The following is a 24,194-nucleotide window of genomic DNA, read 5'->3' as shown; positions in this document are numbered from 1 at the left end:
AATTTCACTATAAATTATAATTGCCACTACACCCCACGTGCTACCAATATAAATAATCATAATTTGCTCGTTAAGCCGAACACAAAGCGTCAACAGGCGAAGCCTTACTTACCGTCATATCGAAACTAAACATAAAAAACATAACAAAAAGTCAGATCTACGCTACATTCGGGAAACTGCTAAAAAATGGAATTAAAAAAAGCACCTAAGTATTTTTTTGTTAATTGTACTAAACGTACCTAAATCTCGGCTATATTGGTGCATACAAATATTAAATAATTTATTAATTTTTAACTACCCACTGACAATACCCGAAGTTTAGGAATAATCGACAGTGCAAGCGAGACAGCAGGCGGTCGTTTTATATTTCTATCCTTTTCTGACACGGGTTACATTTTATTTTTAACGTTTATTCCTTAGATACACGTGTACCAAAATAATTTCTCGTCAGTGAGTGGAAAGTCCAAAACAGTCAGTACAAATTGTTCGATAGAATATTCTAGTTGTTTTTGCACGAACTTCGCACTGGTCGCCATATTCACTGTGAAGTCGCTGTGTCACATATTTCAAATCCATATAAAATATGAAATACTTGATTATATAAAACCCCTTATATAGAATGACGTATTATACGTCGTAAATGTGTGTTTAGGAATCACGTATATGGTTCCTAAACACACATTTTTATAGAAGTTCCATGAAACCACTTTTTTAAACAACACCAAAATTTAATTATCTTGTTATGTGTGTTACAATTTACTTTAAACACTTTTTTCGTAATAAAACATTTCTTCCACCGGTAAGTGTAATTAATGAGGAATCATACACTTTGACACTAATTTAGGTGTCATTACAAGTGTTAGCGTAAGTGCTACAATGTCAACATGAAGTTATTATCTTGTGTGAATTTAATAAACATAATAAATTTTGGAATTTTTCAGAATAATCGTTTAAATAGTGACACAGAAACTTGCCAGTAAAGTTATGGACGTGTTATCATTAAACCTCAACAAGTTTATGGTGTTTAGCTGTCGTCGAGCAGATTGTGTAACTCGGCGTAGTTCAGTATGGCTCGGTGGAGGAATTCGTATTGCAGCTGAAACAAGAAAACAATATTAGTGTATGTTTTTAGGGAAATTGATACTAAATTATTGTGTTGTATTAAAGTATGAAAAAAAAATTCTTATTGACACAATATGTTTAATGTTATATAGATTATAGATACTTAAAAAGTGAGAAGGATCGATGATTTTTGAAGTGAAAGTTCATAAGGCGCGTTGAGAGTAAAATTTCAAGGTCGCGTCATGGCAATACCGTCACGTCGTGGCGTAAGGCGACCATTATGGTATCTTTGAATCTTGCCAAAGAAGTTTCAATTCTGATACGTGTGCTCAGCACACACGATCTTTTTTTTATTTTTTTCAAATCAAATCAAATATGTTTAATTGCTCGTATATTGTAATTTAAAGGTATACAATGTTTAGTCTCATATATACTGCCATTTTAAACGGCGTGCAAATTTATTTTTTACAAATTAATAGATGTTTGTGTGTGTGTGTAAACTTACCACGGTGTCAATAGTGTGCGCTCGCTGTGCACGCAGTTTCCGCGCCACGCAACTAACATCAACACGTCGTTCAAGCCGCAGTTGCCACGTGAGCACGCATAGTGCAACGAACAATGCCGACCGTTCCGTTCCCAACCTGTGTGAGAACATACACTTGAATTTTGGGCACTTTATCACATGGCAATGGCATTTACAATACATATTTTGCTATTCATTAATATAATAGGTATAGAAAGTAATAATCGACATATTGCGGGTGGACAAAGAAAAAGTCTGCGTAAATAAACAATAATTGAGTTATCTACTGGTTAAAGAATTTTCCCAAACCGTTAAGAAGTTAGTTACAGCATCATTACAACATCGACCCTATAGTTTGAAATAATTTGGAAAATCCAAAAGTGCACGCCTCATAATTTTTTTTAATAAATATTTATTAATTATTATTTTTGTTTATTTAATAACAATTAAACCACATCGAATCAGACCCTGAAAAATGAAAGGGTTCTATTCCTGAGCATACTCAAGCGTAAGAGAAAAAAAAAGACTCGATTAGTAAAGTATTTCGGTCGCTATCGTGTTAACAAGAAAAAGGATCCGCACATACAGACACACGGACGTCCAAGACAGAACTTTTTTAAACTGTTTTTTAACTAGTTTAAATAACAAAAATGACATCAAAAATATCATGAACGTTAAAAATAGTGTTTTTTCTTAATATGTGTGTGTATGTATTATCTTACAAGTGCAATGTATGATACATAAAGACATTTTAAGTTTGAAAAATCAGATGTTTTGCGCGAAGTGACAGTAGTACCCACCTCAACGCTTCGCTTATGAGGCGTGCAATATATAGCAAAGTAACCATTCCATTATGTATTTTTTATCATAAGCACTTCAAGTTCACTAAGAAACATTTGAGTTTAATAACTCAGGCCCCGGAATCACAGACACAATAGAAAATCTATTGTGTCGTAGACCGATCGGGCCGTTCGGGGCTCAATGGGTTATAACAATGACAGCACACGAACGAAAACAACTAGTGTATTGTCACTCACTGGCAGTGCACGAGCACGGGGCGCGAGGGCGCCGTCGGGGGCGCGGCGGGCGACGGGCAGGGCGCCGCAAGTTCCGCCAGCTCACACAGCCCACGCGTCACCTCGGGCACGTGGCCCGCGGCTGTCGGCCAGCCGTGGTATTGCAGCTGCCGGACGGAACACCACTCGCCGCTCTGGAGACACAATAGACGATAGACAAACATTTGAGACAATAGACAAGATACAAAACATATCCTTTAATTATACAGGGTGTCCCACCGTCGGTATTCTAAGCTCAATGGAGGTTACAGTTTTGCGTACTAAGTACGTAAAAAATACTTAAAAAATTCCAGATGCATTTTTTTTCAAATAGAATGATGAATTCTTAAAAGTCTTTGTGTACACCCCTAACAAGGAACCCGCCCAACTTTGCCATCCGCACGTGAGCTATCGTTTAAGATTTTGTTTTTTTTCCGGGGATTTTCCACGCATTTCCCAGACATTTTCCGGACATTTCTCAGGCATTTTCCGGGGATTTCCAGGCATTTTCCGGATATTTTCCACGGTTTTTCCGGAATTTTCCACTCATTTTCCGGATATTTTCCAGACATTTTCCAGGTATTTTCCGGTTATTTTCCGGTTATTTTCCGGGAATTTCCCAGGCATTTTCCGGGGATTTTCCGAGCATTTTCCACGCTTCTCCCGGACATTTTCACGCATTTTCCGGATATTTTCGAGACATTTTCACGCATTTTCCAGAGATTTTCCAGCCATTTTCCACGGTTTTTCCGGAAATTTCCACGCATTTTCCGGATATTTTCCGGACATTTTCACGCATTTTCCGGATATTTTCCAGGGATTTTCCAGGCATTTTCCACGGTTTTCCGGAATTTTCCACGCATTTTCCGGATATTTTCCAGGTATTTTCCGGGAATTTCCCAGGCATTTTCCGGGGATTTTACGAGCTTCTCCCGGACATTTTCACGCATTTCCCGGATATTTTCCGGACATTTTCACGCATTTTCCAGGGATTTTCCAGCCATTTTCCACGGTTTTTCCGGAAATTTCCACGCATTTTCCGGATATTTTCCGGACATTTTCACGCATTTTCCGGATATTTTCCAGGGATTTTCCAGCCATTTTCCACGGTTTTTCCGGAAATTTCCACGCATTTCCCGGATATTTTCCGGACATTTTCACGCATTTTCCGGATATTTTCCAGGGATTTTCCAGGCATTTTCCACGGTTTTTCCGGAATTTTCCACGCATTTTCCGGATATTTTCCAGACATTTTCCAGGTATTTTCCGGGAATTTCCCAGGCATTTTCCGGGGATTTGACGAGCTTCTCCCGGACATTTTCACGCATTTTCCGGATATTTTCCGGACATTTACCAGGGATTTTCCAGCCATTTTCCACGGTTTTTCCGGAAATTTCCACGCATTTTCCGGATATTTTCCAGACATTTCCCAGGCGTTTTCGGTTATTTTCCGGGAATTTCCCAGGCATTTTCCGGGGATTTTCCAGACATTTTCCAGACATTTACAGGCTATGTCAGGGAAATGTCCGGAAAATGCCTGGTAAATATCTGGAAAATACCCGGAAAATGCGTGAAAATGTACGGAAAATGCGTGGAAATGCCTGGAAAATCCCCGGAAAATGCCTGGGAAATGTCCGGAAAAATCCCGGAAAATGCGTGAAAATGTCCGGAAAAACGTGGAAAATAGAAAAACCAAAAAAAGAAAGCTAAAATCTTTCATATTAAATGTATATGGGATATTCATATTTCATACTTGATGTATGGGAGGGTTTAAAGATAATTTTTTTGATATTTCTCGATTTATTTTTAAAAATTTATTACCGCCATTTTACTCATTAGGTTAAGTACTTTCGATATCAGTTTAAAGTTTTTTGTTATCTGTAATACTTACGGAAAAATCGCCTGTGCACACTTAACGATTACACCCTGTATAGATATTAATTGTACCTTGCTGTTGGTGACGGTGAAGTGCCGCCGCGTGTAGTACGGGCACGACTCGCTCTCCTCGTACTCGACCGCGATGTGCTCGTACTGCACCGTGCCGTCGTCCCAGTAGCGCGGGCACTTGCCTTCGCCCAACTGTACAATTTATTTATTACTAGCTGCTCCGCGCGGTTCCACCCCCGTGGCTCCACTCCTGTTGGTCGTAGCGTGATGGTATATAGCCTATAGCCTTCCTCGATAAATGGGCTATCTAACACCGAAAGAATTTATCAAATCGAATCAGTAGTTCCCGAGATTAGCGCGTTCAAACGAACAAACAAACAAACTCTTCAGCTTTATAATATTACTGCCTTACTAATAAACATTTATGCACTGTGTATAACAAGGTTATAACAGAAACGTTACTAATAAACGCTTTTTGACACTTCCCTGCTATAGAGTTGTTATACAGGCTGTGTAATTCGTATGCCAGCTTGTGCAACCCTTATTCAATCGCGAGACCTTGTTTAACCATTGTGTAACCTATAAAAGTGTGGCGTTTTAGTTATGGATTATCTAAATTATTTCAATATTTTTGATCAACTGGATGAACTGAACTGGATAGTGAATATTAGGTATCCGCACTATCTATACTAATATTATAAAGCTGAAGAGTTTGTTTGAACGCGCTAATCTCAGAAACTACTGAACCGATTTGAAAAATTATTTCGGTGTTAGATAGCTATCGAGGAAGGCTATAGGCTATTATATCATCACGCTAAGACCAACAGGGGGTGAAACCGCGGGGAACAGCTAGTTACAAGATAATTAACATGGAAATTAGATACAACGCAGTAAACACACGATCCAGTCTTAACTATACATACACAGTACACACATATTAGATTTCGGAAATCCCTATTTGATAACCTTACTATACCGTCGCAAGTCCTACAATAGATTAGAAATTTGTCTCGTGTAGTTTTTATACCATTCCCCCTTTTAAATTAACTATTATTTATTAATTAGTATATTGACAACTCTTTGTTTATGTGTAAGCGATTGTAATTTATAGTCTAGTAGTCAACACATGTTATTGCAATAACAATGAGTCATTAAGATTTTAAGTTAAATAAGTATTGTACCTATATTATTGTTTTATGTGTTTGTGTTGCAAATAAAAAAAAATATGATCCAACAGCAACTATACATACACACGATCCAGTATCGTTATAGTTGACGACGCGGTTGGCGCAGTGGTAAAGTAACTGCCTACTGAGCCGACGGTCCCGGGTTCGATCCCCGGTCAGGGCAAATATTTGTGTGATGAACTCAATTATATTTTGTTCTTGGGTGTTATTATCTATATATGTATTTATTAAATATTATATTTATCGTCGCCTAGTACCCACAACACAAGCCTTAATTGAGCTTACTGTGGGACTAGGTCGATTTGTGTAATAATGTCCTGTAATATTTATTTATTGTTTATTTATTGCACGCCTCATAAGCGAAGCGTTGAGGTGGGTACTACTGTCACTTCGCGCAAAACATCTGATTTTTCAAACTTAAAATGTCTTTATGTATCATACATTGCACTTGTAAGATAATACATACACACACATATAAAGAAAAAACACTATTTTTAACGTTCATGATATTTTTGATGTCATTTTTGTTATTTAAACTAGTTAAAAAACAGTTTAAAAAAGTTCTGTCTTGGACGTCCATGTGTCTGTATGTGCGGATCCTTTTTCTTGTTAACACGATAGCGACCGAAATACTTTACTAATCGAGTCTTTTTTTTTCTCTTACGCTTGAGTATGCTCAGGAATAGAACCCTTTCATTTTTCAGGGTCTGATTCGATGTGGTTTAATTGTTATTAAATAAACAAAAATAATAATTAATAAATATTTATTAAAAAAAATTATGAGGCGTGCACTTTTGGATTTTCCAAATTATTTATTATTAGTATCACACACATATTTTTAACCTATTTAAATTATGGAAAATGACATAATATAACAGTGATATTACCTCACTAAGCATAACAATGGTAGACACGTTATGTTCAGAAACCATTCGCCAGAAGTCCATGATAGTGTTCGGTAGAGGGTCCTGCGTGATGATGAAGCCTTCCGAGTTGTCGTATCCTGGGCAAATATTAATTAGTGAGCTGAGAAATAGTGTCAAAATATCTTTATTAGTATAGAAGTCACTTATTAAAGATATTGAACACGAGATAACGTTGAAGATGCAATCTTCTTAATATATTTTTTCTGCTGTGGGTAAAAAAAAATATGAATTTTATTGACTTTTTTTAAGAAGAACTCATTATTTGTTTGGAATTGGAGCTAATTATCTTAGAGCAACTTAGTTCGTTTGGTTTTGTAGAAACAATACGCGTCAAAGTTAAAGTGTAAAAATCTATGTTACTACTATGTATGTGTATTTTTTGAGACAAATAAATTTTAATTTGTTTATGTATAAATTTTTATTATGTCATTTCCCAACTGACGCTTAACTGAAGAGCTGCTGCAGAGTATGTTCAAATCGACCTGTTTTGATAGTTCGGAAAGTTTAAATTTTATGTACATGTAATATGTATGTATCTGTGTAATTTTTTAAACCACTATAATTTTAATTTCCAAGTACCCTGATGCTGAGTAAATCAAACTCAATCTTTTTTATTAATCGTAAGTTAAAACTTTTATAATGCACAGCGGCAATTTTTTTTTCCAAGTACCCTCAATAAACGACGCGTTGATGTACGTCGAGTAGTCCCTGTTGGGCAGCGGCGCGAGTATAACACGGTTGCGGTCGTACGGCAGGCGGTCCGGCGAGCGGTTGCGCGCGCGCACTTCGTCACCACCCCCCGCGGCGCACGACTTGCCCGCTTCGGAGAGTGGGGGGGAGATCAGCTTCTGTGGGGGGATAATTTATTATTATAGTAATCATTTTAATAGGCAACATTTGTCAGTTCAACAAAATTCAACAACGTAACCTAGTAACGACGACATAGAATAATATGGTATTTCGTTTTGTTAGAACTGCACATTTGTTTAAAATTGCCATATATTCAAGTCCGATTGACATATTATTATGTTTCAAGTCTGTATCGATTATTCTATTTAATGGATGTTTTAGGCAGGTTACCTCCTGTCATCGATTAAATAGTTTAACGTATTGCAAATAGTACCTTTAGCAATTTCAATCATAATAAGTTAAGTTTAATTTGAGTCACAATGACCACGTCAGTATTAATCAATACAGAAAACCAAACATAGACGAAAGTGACATATGTTTTTCATTTATAACAACTGCTTCTTCGAATCAACAAAATTTTCACCTTTTTAAGTTCACTGACCTCAAACTCCATCTCCATCAAACTCTTATCACTCCCCTCGGGCGTGCTGCGCAGTCTATCGATGGTGCTCTTCAGTTTGGACGCCGGTATCTCTGTATCTCCGAAATGCGCGTACTCCACTAGCGCACGGTACACGAACACGTATTGTTTCTGTAAACATACGTAGGTATAAATTATATTTATTAACAGAAAGAAAGGGAATTTCTGCTTTTAATTTTTCATATCATCTATAGTTTATATATCAAATACATAGTTGAACATCATTTCAATTAATTTAAGCTTCTTTCCAATAACCAATCATTAATCTACTTTATTTCCACAAATAACATCTCAAGAACACCAGATAACATATTTATCTAGTGGAGTTGGTCGCACATACGCACGCACGCAAACACGTCCGCATTGCGTACCAACACGCACTCACCCTTCTGCACTTACTCATGTGACTCAGTGACGTCACGCACTCGCACGCGTACACAGACGCACACATGCACCTCACCTCAGCTCAGTTATGCTTTCTATCTATTATCGCAATGACGTCACACTCACCAGCGACTGCACGAGGAAGTTGCGCTGCGCGCGCAGCTCGGCGACGCACGCGAACACGGCGACGGCGGCCGCGTCGCGCAGCTGCTCGAGCAGCCAGTCCAGCGCCACCAGCGTGCCCGTGCGCCCCACGCCCGCCGAGCAGTGCACCACCACCGAGCGGCACACGCCACACGACCAGGCCTCGTTCACGCGCTGTGCCATTATAATTTATAATACATATAAACATTTCATTACAATAGCCGAGAAAGACGCCGCAAGACCACGCCTCGTTCACGCGCTTTTAACAGGATAATTACGGCAGGTAGACGTAATCTACACGGACTTTGAAAAAGCATTCGATCGTGTCGATCACATTATTCTTCAAAATAAACTTTACGCACTTGGTATAAGAGGTGACCTACACAGATGGATTTGTTCTTACATAGTAAACAGAACCCAGGCGGTAGTTTTGGGTTCTGCTAAGAGTGACTTTGTGGGCATAGTATCTGGGGTACCCCAAGGATCTATTCTCGGGCCATTGTTTTACAATGCCTACTCATTTGACATATTTACCTGCATACAACACGTGCGCTACTTAATGTACGCTGATGATAAAAAAAATTACTACGGAATTGAATCCGTCGAACACTGCCGCCTAGTTCAAAGTGACTTAGATAGACTAGCAGCATATTATATTAAGAATCGTATAAGTGTAAATGTTAATAAATGCCAAAAAATCAATTTTAGTAGGAAAAAATATCCAATAAACTTTGAATATAAAATAAACGATGTTTTGATAAAAGAAGTGAACTGTGTACGTGATCTAGGCGTATCGCTAGATTCAAAATTGATTATGTCGGAACATCTAATATTCTAATATATATTCTAATTCTATTCTAATATTTCTAATTCTATTCTAATATTTCTAATATCTAATATATCTAATTCATACTAATATTATAAATACGAAAGTAACTCTGTCTGTCTGTCTGTTACTCAATCACGCCTTAACTACTGAACCAATTTGCATGAAATTTGGTATAGAGATATTTTGATACCCGAGAAAGGACATAGGCCACTTTTTATTGCGAAATATGTACAATAATATTATGTAGTAGTTAATAATATCAAATCTTTTTTATTTCTTATTTTTCCGTTTTTGAAGTCGGTTGTTTTTAACGCAGTTATTTTTATTTAATACTTTTTAGTGTATTTTTCAACACGAATCAAACGAGCCCAAACTCGATAAAGTTGAGTCAATATATTACTGAGTTCCTATGGCCACCTTCCGATTCCATCATCAAATCAGCTTCATGTCATGATAATGTTTCATCGCTATCAAATTTACATACGTATTCAAAATTTCAGCTCAATCGGTTACCGGGAAGTGAATCAAAGTTACTTGCTACGTATCAACTTAGTCATCGAGTACAGACAAAAATGCTCATAAAATAACAACTACTGGGCCTATCCGAAAAAAAAAAATTATGGGACCAATTCGACACCATCCCGCATCGAACAAAAAAAGAATCACGTAAATCGGTTCAGAAACCTCGGAGTAATCGGTGTACATACATAAAAAAAAAAATACCGGCAAAATTGATAACCGCATAAAATCGCATGGAGAGCTTAATTTTCATTAAAGGCTCTAATCGCACGGAAAGCTAAATTTTCACAAAAAAGCTCTAATCGCACGGAGAGCTTAATTTTCACAAAAAAGCTCTAATCGCACGGAGAGCTTAATTTTCACAAAAAGCTTTAATCGCACAGAAAGCTTAATTTTCACAAAAAGCTCTAATAGCACGGAGAGCTTAATTTTCGCAAAAAGCTCTAATCGCACGGAAAGCTTAATTTTCACAAAAAGCTCTAATCGCAAGAGCTTAATTTTCACAAAAAAGCTCTAATCGCATGGAGAGCTTAATTTTCATAAAAAGCTCTAATCGCACAGAAAGCTTAATATTCACAAAAAGCTCTATTCGCACGGAAAGCTTAATTTCCACAAAAAAGCTCTAATCGCACGGAGCTTAATTTTCACAAAAAGCTCTAATCACACGGAAAGCTTAATTTTCACAAGAAGCTCTAATCGCATGGAGATTAATTTTCACAAAAAGCTCTAATCGCATGGAGAGCTTAATTTTCATAAAAAGCTCTAATCGCACGGAAAGCTTTATATTCACAAAAAGCTCTATTCGCACGGAAAGCTTAATTTTCACAAAAAAGCTCTTATAGCACAGAGCTTAATTTTCACAAAAAGCTCTAATCACACGGAAAGCTTAATTTTCACAAGAAGCTCTAATCGCATGGAGAGCTTAATTTTCACAAAAAGCTCATATCGCACGGAAAGCTTAATTTTCACAAAAAGCTCTAATCGCACGGAGAGCTTAATTTTCACAAAGAGCTCTAATCCCATGGAGAGCTTAATTTTCACAAAAAGCTCTATTCGCACGGAAAGCTTAATTTTCACAAAAAGCTCTATTCGCACGGAAAGCTTAATTTTCACAAAAAACTAATCGCACGGAGCTTTATTTTCACAAAAAACTCATCGCACGGAGAGCTTAATTTTTCTCATTAAGCTCTAATCGCACGGAAAGCTTAATTTTCACAAAAAGCTCTAATCGCACGGAGAGCTTAATTTTCACAAAAAGCTCTAATCGCACGGAGAGCTTAATTTTCACAAAAAGCTCTAATCGCACGGAGGCTTAATTTTCAAAAAAGCTATAATCGCACGGATAGCTTAATTTTCATTGATGTAATTTCACTTATTTCGATGACATTTTAATGATTTTGAAATAAAAAATTGCGTATGGCACCTATTTAACAACGAAAAAAACGTCTTGCAATAACAAATTTATGTCTGATGGATCTATCTAAAGGCAAAAGATTAAAAATTACGCGTTAATAAATGACTTTAAATTACGGATATTTTCCTGTGCGCATTAATAAACGCAACCTCTACCGCCAGAAACAGTATATCAAAAACCCAACTATACTAAAATGACTTTTTTTAAAACGTTAATAGCTCCCGTACCATAAAAAAGATTTGACATTACATATTATTTACTACATATTATTTATATGTGCTATTTATTAAAAAGGTTTGATGTCGGTGCACGGGCTTAATACTAAGAGCTAGCGCGCACGAGCAACTTTGTCTCCGCAACTATTTTGTCTCTCCCATCAATTGTATGGGGAGTTGCGTCGCTACGTGCGCACACTTTCATACTAGCCCATGGGTGGAGAGACAAAATAGTTGCGGAGACAAAGTTGCTCGTGCGCGCTAGCTCTAAGTGCTTAATGTTCGGCACCAACTTCAAACCTTTTTAATAAATAGCACATCCATACTAATACAATTATAAATGCGAAAGTAACTCTGTCTGTCTGTTACTCAATCACGCCTTAACTACTGAACCAATTTGCATGAAATTTGGTATAGAGATATTTTGATACCCGAGAAAGGACATAGGCCACTTTTTATTGCGAAATATGTACCACGGGTGAAGCCGGGGCGGACCGCTAGTATCTAATATATGTATATTATAAAGGCGAAAGTTTGTAAGGATGTATGGATGTATGGATGTTTGTTACTCTTTCACGTAAAAACAACTGAACCGATTACAATGAAATTTAGCACACATATAGAGGGTAACTTGGATTAACACATAGGATAGGTTTTATCCCGGAAATCCCACGGGAACGGGAACTATGCGGGTTTTCCTTTGAAAACGCGGGCGAAGCCGCGGGCGGAAATCTAGTCTAGTATATTATGGCGAAAGTTTGTAAGGATGTATGGATGTATGGATGTTTGTTACTCTTTCACGTAAAAACTACTGAACCGATTACAATGAAATTTAGCACACATATAGAGGGTAACTTGGCTTAACACATTAGGATAGTTTTTATCCCGGAAATCCCACGGGAACGGGAACTATGCGAGTTTTCCTTTGCAAACGCGGGCGAAGCGCGGAAAGGCGGAATAACGTCTTAAACTACCATTTCAAAAATGTATTCTAATTGTCCGTATTTGACAGTGTAGGTATAGTTGACATTTTAATATGTTCGTGTAATACTTTATTGGACGGATACATTTTAACCGAGGATTGAAAAATCGGCCCTAATTAGAATTTAAAAAAAATTGGTTGTTTGTAAAGTAGGTTTACGACCGAGCTGTTTACGTGATAACGTCTTATTGGTGGCAGCGCTCGAGATGAGACGGGAGATCGGTCCGTCTCTCTCTCGTTATACCTGCGATCGCGCTCGTGAGGTTTTGGTGTGACACAAGTTTTTGAATATGTCACCCGACTAAAACGATTTTAAAAACGTTATCACGTTAAAATACATTTATTAGAATCACCACATAAAACAACAATAGCAAAAGCATAGAGTGCTTACTATTACTACTACTGTAGCTCATGACGCAGATACCACTTTATTTAATCACAATAGCTTATAAAGACCAGCTCGACCACGCACGTCACGCGCGTCAACTAGGATACCATTTTGTGCCACCAAAAAAATTGTTTTTTTTTTTTATTTAAAAGTAGGATACATCTATCAGAATAAGATTTTCAAATCTTAGCAGTTTCTATCAACTATTTCAAGCTTTAGTAAGAAAATGCATTTTACTTGTTTTCCAGCTTTTCTATACGTATTATTATTTGTAAAAAGAATTTCTTGACATTTCATAATATAATAAGCGTCACTGTCATAATATATTGACTGAAATATTTTTTTGCGCCCTACCTTAATAGGTGTAATTTTATAACACTTGACACAATGTGTCAAGTGTTATATCACATGTCATGTGATATTCGCACTACTAGCGTACCATGCGCTATTTATTTATGTTTTTGACAGCTATAACTTTTATGGTAAGAGTGTTGTTACGTTTATAAAGTCCCTTTATATTAAGTGAATACTGTACCTTAATAAACTTGAGTATCGAGTGCGGATGCTCAGGCGCAGCGAAGTCCTTCCACATGAGGAAGTGGTACTGCTTCACCAGTCGGCTCTCACCCTTGGTTTGTGGTGATGTTGGTGCACTCACTTCACCCCCACCACAATCTGGGAAAAATTATGGGGTAAATAAAATCTAAAAGATGGATATAAACTAGCCTTACTTTTGGGAAACTAGTTTCAAATTTGACAGCTTTTTAAAAATTTGGCAATGCAATTTCCGCCCTGGTATGATAAAATAAATAAAGTTACGAAGACATTTTTATTTAAGAAAAGAAATAATTTATAATAATTATTATTCGATTCTATCCTATAATGCTATTGACAATTTTTTTTAAGTAATTGTAAAAATTGAAGTCGTCAATTTGTACTCAAAATTTGAATTTTATTGCTTTTATTAATAATCTATATTGAATTACACAGATTAAAAATAAAATGTTCAGTATTTCATTACCTCCATTCCGTTTAGCGACTCCATTGTTTTCCACAATTGGCTGCCCATCTGAATTTAACGGTTGCTTCGATATTCTCAACTCCCGCACGATGTAATCGGAATACCTTTTAAAAAATATTATCTTTGTTAGCAAGCAATTTAATAATACAATATTCTTAAAGAAAATCGAGAAAAATATAACGTTCAATTTCATTAAAGGTCCATACAAATTTTTTTAATGGATATGCTTGAAAATGATACGGTATAATTAGATTAGAGCCTTGGAGAATTAACTTAAAGTATTTATGCTACGAAAATAAAACTATATAATATATGTATAATAAGATGAGCACATGGACAATATTATCCTAAAATTCATCGCGAAAAAAAAAACTTAAAGCGACTGAGATAGTGTTCGAAATGGAACAAACAGCTATGACACAATAAGTACATAGAGCTAAAAAGCTATTTTTTCCACAACCGAATCAACATTTTCAATATTAAAAATATAATCATGTCCATTAAATATGAAAATTTATGACAAATATCTATCACATTATATCACATCATAGTAGAACCATATATAAAATTAAGTTTTTGAAGTGAAAACTTCTTTAGCGGCGTTGGGTATAAAATCTTAAAATCGCGTCAGGACACGTGACCTGATCGAAAAAGCGTAAGACGGATGGATATCAAACATGCTCAACGTTAATAATCAAGTTTTCACTTCTGCCGGCACTCCCGGAGTGCAACCCGTCTTTTTTACTCACCGTTTCTCTGACACATGATGCACTGTGATCGCCCCAAAGGCCCTGGTCCCCCGGACTTCATCCGGCCAGTACTTGCTGCACTTCACCTTGCTGTACTCCTCGAGGTTGGTCAGCATCACGATCAGCTCGAGGCCGTGTTCCCAGATCATTCGCCAGAAGTCGTTTACCGTGGTGTCTGTGGGACCTTGCGCGCAGATGAACTTTTTGCGCTCCTGGATGGGGTTTTTTATGGGGTAAATGTACGATTTTTGGATTATTGATAAAAAGCAATGGATTCACATGAGATATGCCTAAAACGTGAAATTTAACAAAATTTTATTCTTTTCACCGGAGATTTATTTAACAAAGTAAATAAATGCGTGATATTATATTCGGCTATACGTTATTGAACAATAGAATTTAACTTAGTTATAATGTTAATAATAAAGGATGCGCTTACGTCACAATTGTGACGGGGTAAAAGTGATCTATTGTAACTAATCTTATTGCCAATAAATATGCGAAAGTAAAGAAAAATATACTAAAAATAATTTTAGTTCTACAGATCTATTTTGCTCTATAACTATGTTTATCTAGAGAAGTGTCATATACCCTATATTTATTAAGTCGATAGTAATACAAGAATATCTAGACACTTTCAAAACTACCCCCCTCGTGCGTAACACAAATAAAAGAACACATAAGAAGCATCATGCTGTACCTGATTAACATCCGAGGGGTCCTTAGGAAGCATAGAGACAATCACACGGGTTAGAAATGTTGTGCTCAAGTTGTTTGGGAAATGCAAAACATTTTGACGCCTAAGTGCATGCACCGTGCTCTAGATTTATGGCTAATTTGACTATTTTTAATAGAGCTAGAAGAATTTTCTTGTGTTTGATTTTACGCGAGTATTATACATTTAGAAATTAAAGACTTTTTAACGGATTTTAAACGCGATTTAATCATTATATTATTTTCCCGACGTTTCGAATACTTTACAGCGAGCGTGGTCACGGGGAGACTGAGATGTTATTCGTCTTGAGACGAATTCAAGTCTTTAATTTCTAAGAGCTAGAAGAAGTTATTAACAGAGAAAAAATATCCGATTGCATCATTATTCTGCCTTGCAGTAATTAACTGCTGTGAAATGTCGAATTAGACCATTTTATTAAAGCGCTAAGAAGTTATAATGTACAGAAAAATACCGTCATAAGGTATATTTTGACTCAGGCAGTTTTACTTTAATTATTATTAGCAAAGCAATAATCGATGAACCAATTCAATTAATTTTAATTAAATATCTTTGAACATACAAGTGCTTTTAGTGGTTAATTTGGGATAAAAAAGACACACAATACAAATACAAGGACGTATACAACATTATTTAAATTGAGCGTTGTGGAGCAATCAATAACGCTATACAAACTGTGGTGTTACATATACAAATTTAACGCTTTTCTATTATAGAAAGAAACCCTGCATATTTATTATTTATGTTGTTATTTATCAAAAAAAATCCCAGAAAAATAATTGAACGAAATATCTTACATACAATTTGGTCCTTTTTTATAATATTATGTCATCTTATTCCAATTTCCCCAAATTTGAACCTAACAAAACACTTACCTTATACCCCATAACGTAATTAGCGTTGATATAATCGCTTCCCGGGACTCCATCTATGGGGCTCAGTTTGACCCGGGTCTGGTCATACGCCTTGATATCCGGGTATCTATTCTTAGCTTGGTTTTCCCGGGCTTCAGACGCGTGTGTCGTGCGATCCGGGAAACACTCGGGCAGCATCTGCAACAACTTGGTTGCGTTTCGTTTCTTATTATAATATTTGGTGAAATGGACGAGCGAAAATGGCATGATTTTTTAATAATGATGTCATGAACAGATAAACGAAACAATATTCTTTCAATAAGACACATAAATGATTACACGATGAATTTTGAATAATGAAATGAACAGATAAATTTTGAACAAGACACATAAATTACAACATAATTTAATTAAGACTTAAAAAAATGGCGATGAAGTAGAAAATCGAAGGATACACTGTATTTTTTATACTTTTAGAAATATCTAAAATGAAATGTATGGTGACTGTCGATGTGAAAACTACTACAAATCTAAAAAGTTACACACATTTACAAATATTGCAAGATAATTTGAAATAACCTCAACTTACAAAAAATAGTCCTTCGAGCCGGATAAACATTATATCAACAAACAAAAACTATTTAATGCTTATCAAAGTGCATTCAATACTTATTTTATATCAAACTTTAACTTCTTAACAGTTAACACATTAAATATTATAATTCTTAATAGTTAACACATTAAATATTATTTCTTATAGTATAAAATTTTCATTTAAGGAACATTTCAATACAAAATTAAATTCCCTTACAAATGAATTATTATTACTATATAAAACATATTCCTTAAAGTTTAATTAGATAAACTTTCTCTACACAACTTTAAATTCCCTTACACATGAAATAAAGTATAAACTTACTATAAAAAAATCATATATCATCCTATTATTAACTATAAATACCTCAAATTCCTTCTGGAAGCCGTAATCCGAGTCCGCTTGTCGTTCAGCATATGCCGCTGGTAGTTGGTCTATGGGTATTGGTGGCATGTCGGGTGGAGCCACACCACCGAGCTGCTGCCGCCCTATGTGACCCACTACGTATCTGCAAGTTACATAAGTTATACACTTTAACATGAGTTTACATTACTTTTTGTACTTAAAGTATTGACAACTAGATTTCCGCCCGCGGCTTCGCCCGCGTTTTCAAAGGAAAACCCGCATAGTTCCCGTTCCCGTGGGATTTCCGGGATAAAACCTATCCTATGTGTTAATCCAAGTTACCCGCTAAATTTCATTGTAATCGGTTAGTTTTTACGTGAAAGAGTAACAAACATCCATACATCCATACATCCTTACAAACTTTCGCCTTTATAATAGTATTAAGATTTGACAATTCAACAATTCAAAGAAGTACGTCAATCTTATATGCTATCAATATTTAAATAAAATCGACGTTGTGAAACAGTGTTTTGGTAAGAAAAATAAGTTTAATGATATTTTTGAACCAATCTTGACTGAATAAATCGTTCACAATTTTTTCGTATAAAAAATAACTTTGACATTTAATGTTAAGCGTAGTAAGTTTTAATTTGCTATCAATAATTTGTTATGTGTCATTTGCAAATTTATTTATTTATTTAATATAATATGGGATGGATGGATTTCGATGCAATATTTGTGTCTTAATGTGCGTGTGCGTAATACGTGCACGTGCACGCGTACACGTATGCGAGTGTACTTAAATATATGTATTTTCGTATGTACGTATCTATGTTTGTGTGTATATCCGTGCATACCTCAGCGCAGCCTGCAGCGGGTTCATCTCAAGATGCGCGTGCGGCAGTTTACGCGAAGACCGCGCCTGCGCGACGCACACGCCCACCATCACGGCCACTACTAGACCGGCCACTGCGCACGTAGCCTGCGCATACAATATTATATATTCGATTCTATAATTCTATTAGATCTTTTTATAATAATCATAAACCTAGAAAAACTAAATGATGCGAAAAAAAAAGCATGGAGTATAATGTAAATAAAAATTCAAATTTCAAAATTCAAAAATTCACATTTTACGTTTTACATTCCATAATTTAATATATAAAGTATCTCATAAAGATAACTCGATAATACAATTTTATAAAAATACTAGCGGTCCGCCCCGGCTTCGCCCGTGGTACCTACATGTTTAAACTATCCTATCTCTCAAGTTGGATCGAACTGCACATGATGGTGTGCGAATTTTATTATAATCGGTTAAGTGGTTTAGGAGTCCATTGAGGACAAACATTGTGACACGAGATTTATATATATTAAGATATTTTTATGTTAACATACCAGCAAAGCGATTTCGAGCGACGTATTGTGTGTGGAGGGTCGCGGGGTTGCAGCCGGCATCAATACATTTACGTATTCGCTGTAAATCGGCTCGTCTTGTTCATTGCCAGCTGCAATAAAAAAATTATATAAAATTGTAACCTATAACTTAAATCAGAGATAACTGATTTATTTCAGTGATGCTTTTAAATATTTTGAATATTTTTGCACTATGCATCTTACAGTAACTGTATTACGGAAATTAATAATGAAACTTTGATTTCTTCAACCTTTTTAAAATATGAAAAGTAATCACTATATTTAAAATTACAAATGCGAAAAAGGAAAAAACTTTAAACTATAAACAATTATAAAGAATCAACTTACGTATCAATTCCACAAATAACGTGTAATTGGCTGCAGGGTCGAGATGGCCATCTTTTACTATAACTTCCTCCCAATCCTGCTCCTCATCCACGAGCTTGTCCATCATCATTGGGTTCTTCATGTAATCCCTGGTGACGAATTAATCGGTATTACTTATTTCATACATAAAATTTCATCGCTAGTGATGGTGCAACATTATTCTCATAATTTGACGAATATCTTTGACTAGCTATCCCCCCGCGGCTTCGCCCGCGTTTTAAAGAAAAACCCGCATAGTTCCCGTTCCCGTGGGCTTTCCAGGCTAAAACCTATCCAAGTTACCCTCTATATGTGTGCTTAATTTTATTTTATGATATGCTGCCGCTGATTTTTTGTAGATAATGGTGTGTTCTAAAAAAATGTAGTATATCATTTTGTTCTATCTATACAAATATTATAAAGAGGAAAGGTTTGATTTTTTGTTTGTTTGTATGAATTGAATAGGCTCCGAAACTACTTGGCAGATTTGAAAAATTCTTTCACTGTTGGAAAGCTACATCATTTCTGAGTGACATAGGCTAGGTTTTATCCCGGAAATCCCACGGGAACGGGAACTATGCGGGTTTTTTTTTGAAAACGCGGGCGAAGCCGCAGGCGGAAAGCTTGTCATCAATAGTTTTCGCAGCGCACGCGATGTAAGGTAGTTTTTTGATATTTTTTTCACACCTTGGATTACGTTATCGTAATTTTAGTAAGGATGCCTATTTTTTTTGAAAATGAAATATAGCCTATGTCACTCAGAAATGATGTAGCTTTCCAACAGTGAAAGAATTTTTCAAATCTGCCAAGTAGTTTCGGAGCCTATTCAATTCATACAAACAAACAAACAAACAAAAAATCAAACCTTTCCTCTTTATAATATTTGTATAGATGTATAGATATGCTGTCACAACGTTTCATTTATATTTATTTACTTGTTTACGTAAGTAAGTACGTAAGTTTAATGAACATTGAACAAATTATTTCGATCGCACTTGAATATTTACGCTTAAATAACTCAGGCCCCGGAACCACAGACACAATAGAAAATCTATTGTGTCGTGGACCGATCGGGCCACTTGGGGCTCAATGGGTTAAGTGTGTCGCCTTAATCACCATTCGAAGTAATATATTATAAAAAACAAGCTTAATTTAAAGAATTATGCTTACTTCATTTTAGTCAAATTCAAATTACATTTATTTGCAAGAATGCAGTTACAAATATAGGTGTTGTTATTACCATTTTATGGCGCTTATATACATTCTACCCACTATCTCGGTGTGCAAAATGCAAATATTTAAACAGAAATAAATTAAAATAATTATTTGTGTCACAAATTCTTCATTGTCACATACTCCGCAATGTAATAAAATAAATAATCTAAACTCAATTTAGCATTTACCCACCTATCAACCTCCACATAGGACCGCCTCTCGCGCCTTTCCTCATCTGGATCCGCGGTCGTGTCCACTTCATCGTCAAACAATTCATCCCTGGTCGTGGGCGCGGACGTGGTCGTGGGCGTGGTCGTGGGCGCGGTCGTGGGCGCACGGGGCACCACGGGCGCGTCTAACGGCTTGCGCGGTCTGCGCAGACACCGCTTGCAAGATGGGTTCGTGAGGGCCGGGTCCTCTTTGTCGTAGATCGATTTGCCGTCGCCGAGGATTACCTCGGAGTCGGAGGGGAATCTGTCGCTGTTAAAGTTACACATTTTTATTAGCGATGTGTAATTCATTTAGTTTTTATAATCTATGATTGAAATGTACGGGGTTCAAGGAACATTTACTTTGCATCGTTTATTTATTTACATCACATAGAACTTCATCAATTAATAGTTACGGGTATTGTTATTTATAAATTGAGCAAACAATTTAATTAAATTCTTTTCAAGCTTTATCATTGGTTATTTTAAAATTAAAACGGTATAGCAACCAATTTTTCAACATTTAATGTATTTATTTTGTCTTACTTATCTTTGAAGGCGGCGAATCAAATATTTCAACAACAATCACATAAACTCAAAATCAAACATTTATTTATTCAATTAGACTTCTTCTAGAAGCACTTTTGAATTGTCATATTTTTAACATTTACCACAATACAACACAGATATTGTACACCTATAATCTACATGATAAAAAGTCGATTAATCGCTTTAGGTACATATGTTATAACTTACTTAGAAAACACATCAGTTATATATGCCCCAAGCGTGGGCTGGACTGCATGTGCCTCTTCATATTGTAACACGCTAATATCTCGAGCTGGGGGCAAGTTTGTCCAATCCGAATGGGGCAATAGCCTCACCAAGTAGACTCTGGAAATTTGAGAAAATTTTTAAATTAACAAGATTATTCAATTTCAAATTCAAATGATTTATTGTGATTATTGGTTATAAGGGTTATTACATTGTATGAGGTGATCCGCTGTGATCTGCCACGTGGCGTACAATTTTTAAAAAATTTGTAGCAATTGTTTGGTATGTATGTTATGATTTCTATAATAATAGACTACATAGATATTATTATAATCCTTATTTATTATAAAATTTTCTACGCATAACGAAATTTATTTAATTTGTAACATTTATAATACACTATACAATAAAATCTCTACTTTTATAATAACAATTTTTAAAGGTAATATAATTATAGTGTTTTATAAATAAATAACGAAGTGATTAATTTTATTTCAATGTGTACTGCATACATGAGTATAACAGTAATTACAACTTGGAAAATGCAATTATTTGAGTTATTAATACAATTATATTATGTAATATCGTACCTGTAACAGCAGATAGGTCCATTCCGTTCTGAAATCCTCGGCAGATACATAGTGAACATGTATTTATCATTTTCCAATATCTGTAATAAAATTCACGATGTTATAGATTGCTACAAGAACTTTATCTCTTTCTACATCTGAAATATACTGTTATCCAAATGTCTAACCAATTGATATAAGTCCTTCTGGCGTGTATAGCGAAACTTACTTATACGCACAAGTCGAATCTATCATGCAGGACACAGTGCTACTTTTAGACTATTCCAAATTCACGAATAAAATGAATAAACGTAATTTATTGATTTTTACATCTGTCCGTAACTCCACTCACTGTTCAAAACGACAAAAGATACTCAATTATTTATCCAATAAAGCGTGTTTAAAACCTGATAAATCTACCTCTATTTCCTATATTTTTGAAGTGAAACTTCTTTATCGGGGCTGGACAAAAATTTGGTGTAACATTTTTGCTTTACGCCGTACGCGTGACATTTTTGCGTTACGCCGTACGCGTGACATTTTTGCGTTACTCCGTACGCGTGACATTTTTGCGTTACGCCATACTCGTGACATTTTTAAGGTCATAAAGAAGTTTCACTTCTTACGTGTGTACTCTAGTACACGCATACATTTTTTTATCTGTCTTTCACCCCTAATCACGCTTAACAAACATTTCTCCTATCTTTCCTTCTCTTATCACACTTCTCTTTCCGTCTCTTTTTTTCTATCTCTCTCTCAACTCACCTTTCTCCACCGTGGTCGCGGCGGAGAATCCGGTGGCGCCGGTTCAGTGGAGCAATACCTAGTTTCTTCCTCCCCGCGGCGCCGGGTTCGAGTCATTGCGCTGAGACGCACCGTGTAGTTCGTGTTAGGTTGCAGGTCTTCGAATCTATAGCGAGTTATATATGTATATTTAATAATATTCTACAAAAGATACCCTATAACTGAATTGAATTTTCAATTAATTTTCACAAAGATAAACTACCTTCAATAATTTAATTTAATTGATTGAATGGAACTTAATTAAATCGAATTTAAATAAAATAGTACAATGTCTGGTTGACCTTATCCACATAAATGATAATGATAAGCGTCTATTTTTATGTTTCGCATAACTGCACAGACGTTAGACGTACAATAATAATAAAAAATCAACGACTCAGAATCACGCTCAAAAACTGTTTGAAGCTTATCATTCAATTCATAATCACGGTAAAAACCATCCGAAGCAAAACTCTACCTACGCGTGTATGAGGCAGAGTTTCCGAATAAGCAATATAATAGACTTTAAAAATAATTGCGAAGGAATAAGGTGTAATATCTAAACATGCTGTGTTTTATCTTTATCAATATCACTAGTTAAAATATATAGGTAGTTTACTTATTATTAAAGTACCTGACACTCCTAGAATCATTAGTTTTGAACTTGGTGAGAGGTCCCCACATGGCTTCCTTGATCGTACCATATCTGTCTCTGTATGTGGCATTACCAGTTAATTCCATCTGTAAGTTTTAAATGTAATATAAATAGTTATTAAATGTTGCAGAATTTTTATTTTGGGCGGAGATATTTTGAATAGATAGAGAAGTTGTAACTTTTTTTTAATGTTAAATGATGAATTTTGGGATTGAAATATAATTCTACTCTTCTAAGGGCCGATTTTTCAATGCTTGGATAAAACTTATCCGTCCAATAAATTACACGATAATATTAAAATGTCACATAAACTGTCAAATACGGGCAATGAGAATACGTTTTTAAAATGGTAGTTTTATACATTATTCGACGAATAAGTTTTATCCAAGCATTGAAAAATCGGCCGTTAATAAGGTATATTTTGTCTTTTTTTCGTTAAATAGAGCAGAATTATTACTGAACTATTTTTACACTAATATTTGCGAAAAAGCTGTCATTGATGCACTTTCAAAAGCTCCTCATCAAGAGAGCTTTAAAAGTGCAAATTATCATTTCTCACCACATAATTAACCATTGATTCAATCACTTTCATTGAACCCAAACCTTATATCATTCAAAAATCTCAACATCAGACATATCTGGATGGCCAATAGAGACGTTTGCTGGCCGTCTCGCGAGGGGCTAACATTGCTTATGGTAACCATGGCAACCCTAGCACCACTGACCGTATATCCCTTGATCTCCGCGTTAGGCTTGATGGGCGGCTGCCAGGTGAGGTTTATCCAGCTGCTTGCGCAGTGCACGCTCACATTGGCCGGCCTTCCCGGGATACCGTCCAGGGTCGCAGCTTGCATCTCGCTGGACCAGTTCCCGCAGCGCTTCGTGAAGTCGGAGCATGCGCACACCTGGACAGTCAAAAATATATAGAAAAGATTAGATCTGTAATGATGAGTGCTAAATAAAAGTGTTAAATACGATTGGAATACGTATGACTATAGTTTGTAAACGAAAGCATTTCAAAACGAATGAAATAAAATATGGTAAATGACCATAAAATATCAATGT

The 24,194-nt window shown here is 35.8% G+C and overlaps 1 protein-coding gene across 1 annotated transcript in view; it reads right to left on the bottom strand.

The window, feature by feature from the left end:
• Positions 1-931: 931 nt before the first annotated feature.
• Ptp69D (Protein tyrosine phosphatase 69D) overlaps positions 932-24,194 on the bottom strand; it is a 36,232-nt gene continuing 12,969 nt past the window's right edge. The window contains exons 5-26 of the mRNA XM_090115868.1: positions 23,855-24,034; positions 23,109-23,215; positions 22,457-22,601; positions 21,713-21,792; positions 21,105-21,242; positions 20,332-20,619; positions 18,907-19,034; positions 18,541-18,650; positions 18,000-18,124; positions 17,164-17,305; positions 16,224-16,409; positions 14,616-14,827; positions 13,867-13,970; positions 13,381-13,520; positions 8,481-8,672; positions 7,932-8,081; positions 7,311-7,488; positions 6,602-6,717; positions 4,588-4,719; positions 2,623-2,795; positions 1,568-1,703; positions 932-1,096 (exon numbers count right to left, since the gene is read on the bottom strand). Of these exons, the coding sequence (XP_089971994.1) occupies positions 1,025-1,096; positions 1,568-1,703; positions 2,623-2,795; positions 4,588-4,719; positions 6,602-6,717; positions 7,311-7,488; positions 7,932-8,081; positions 8,481-8,672; positions 13,381-13,520; positions 13,867-13,970; positions 14,616-14,827; positions 16,224-16,409; positions 17,164-17,305; positions 18,000-18,124; positions 18,541-18,650; positions 18,907-19,034; positions 20,332-20,619; positions 21,105-21,242; positions 21,713-21,792; positions 22,457-22,601; positions 23,109-23,215; positions 23,855-24,034 (3,234 nt within the window). The 3' untranslated portion in view covers positions 932-1,024. The remainder of the gene's footprint in view (positions 1,097-1,567; positions 1,704-2,622; positions 2,796-4,587; positions 4,720-6,601; positions 6,718-7,310; positions 7,489-7,931; positions 8,082-8,480; positions 8,673-13,380; positions 13,521-13,866; positions 13,971-14,615; positions 14,828-16,223; positions 16,410-17,163; positions 17,306-17,999; positions 18,125-18,540; positions 18,651-18,906; positions 19,035-20,331; positions 20,620-21,104; positions 21,243-21,712; positions 21,793-22,456; positions 22,602-23,108; positions 23,216-23,854; positions 24,035-24,194) is intronic.

Source organism: Colias eurytheme, chromosome 24 (assembly GCF_061535395.1).
Source record: "Colias eurytheme isolate Ceu_HAF_F1 chromosome 24, ilColEury1 Martin Lab GWU primary, whole genome shotgun sequence".
Lineage (NCBI taxonomy): Eukaryota > Metazoa > Arthropoda > Insecta > Lepidoptera > Pieridae > Colias > Colias eurytheme.
This window is presented reverse-complemented; position numbering and strand designations above follow the sequence as displayed.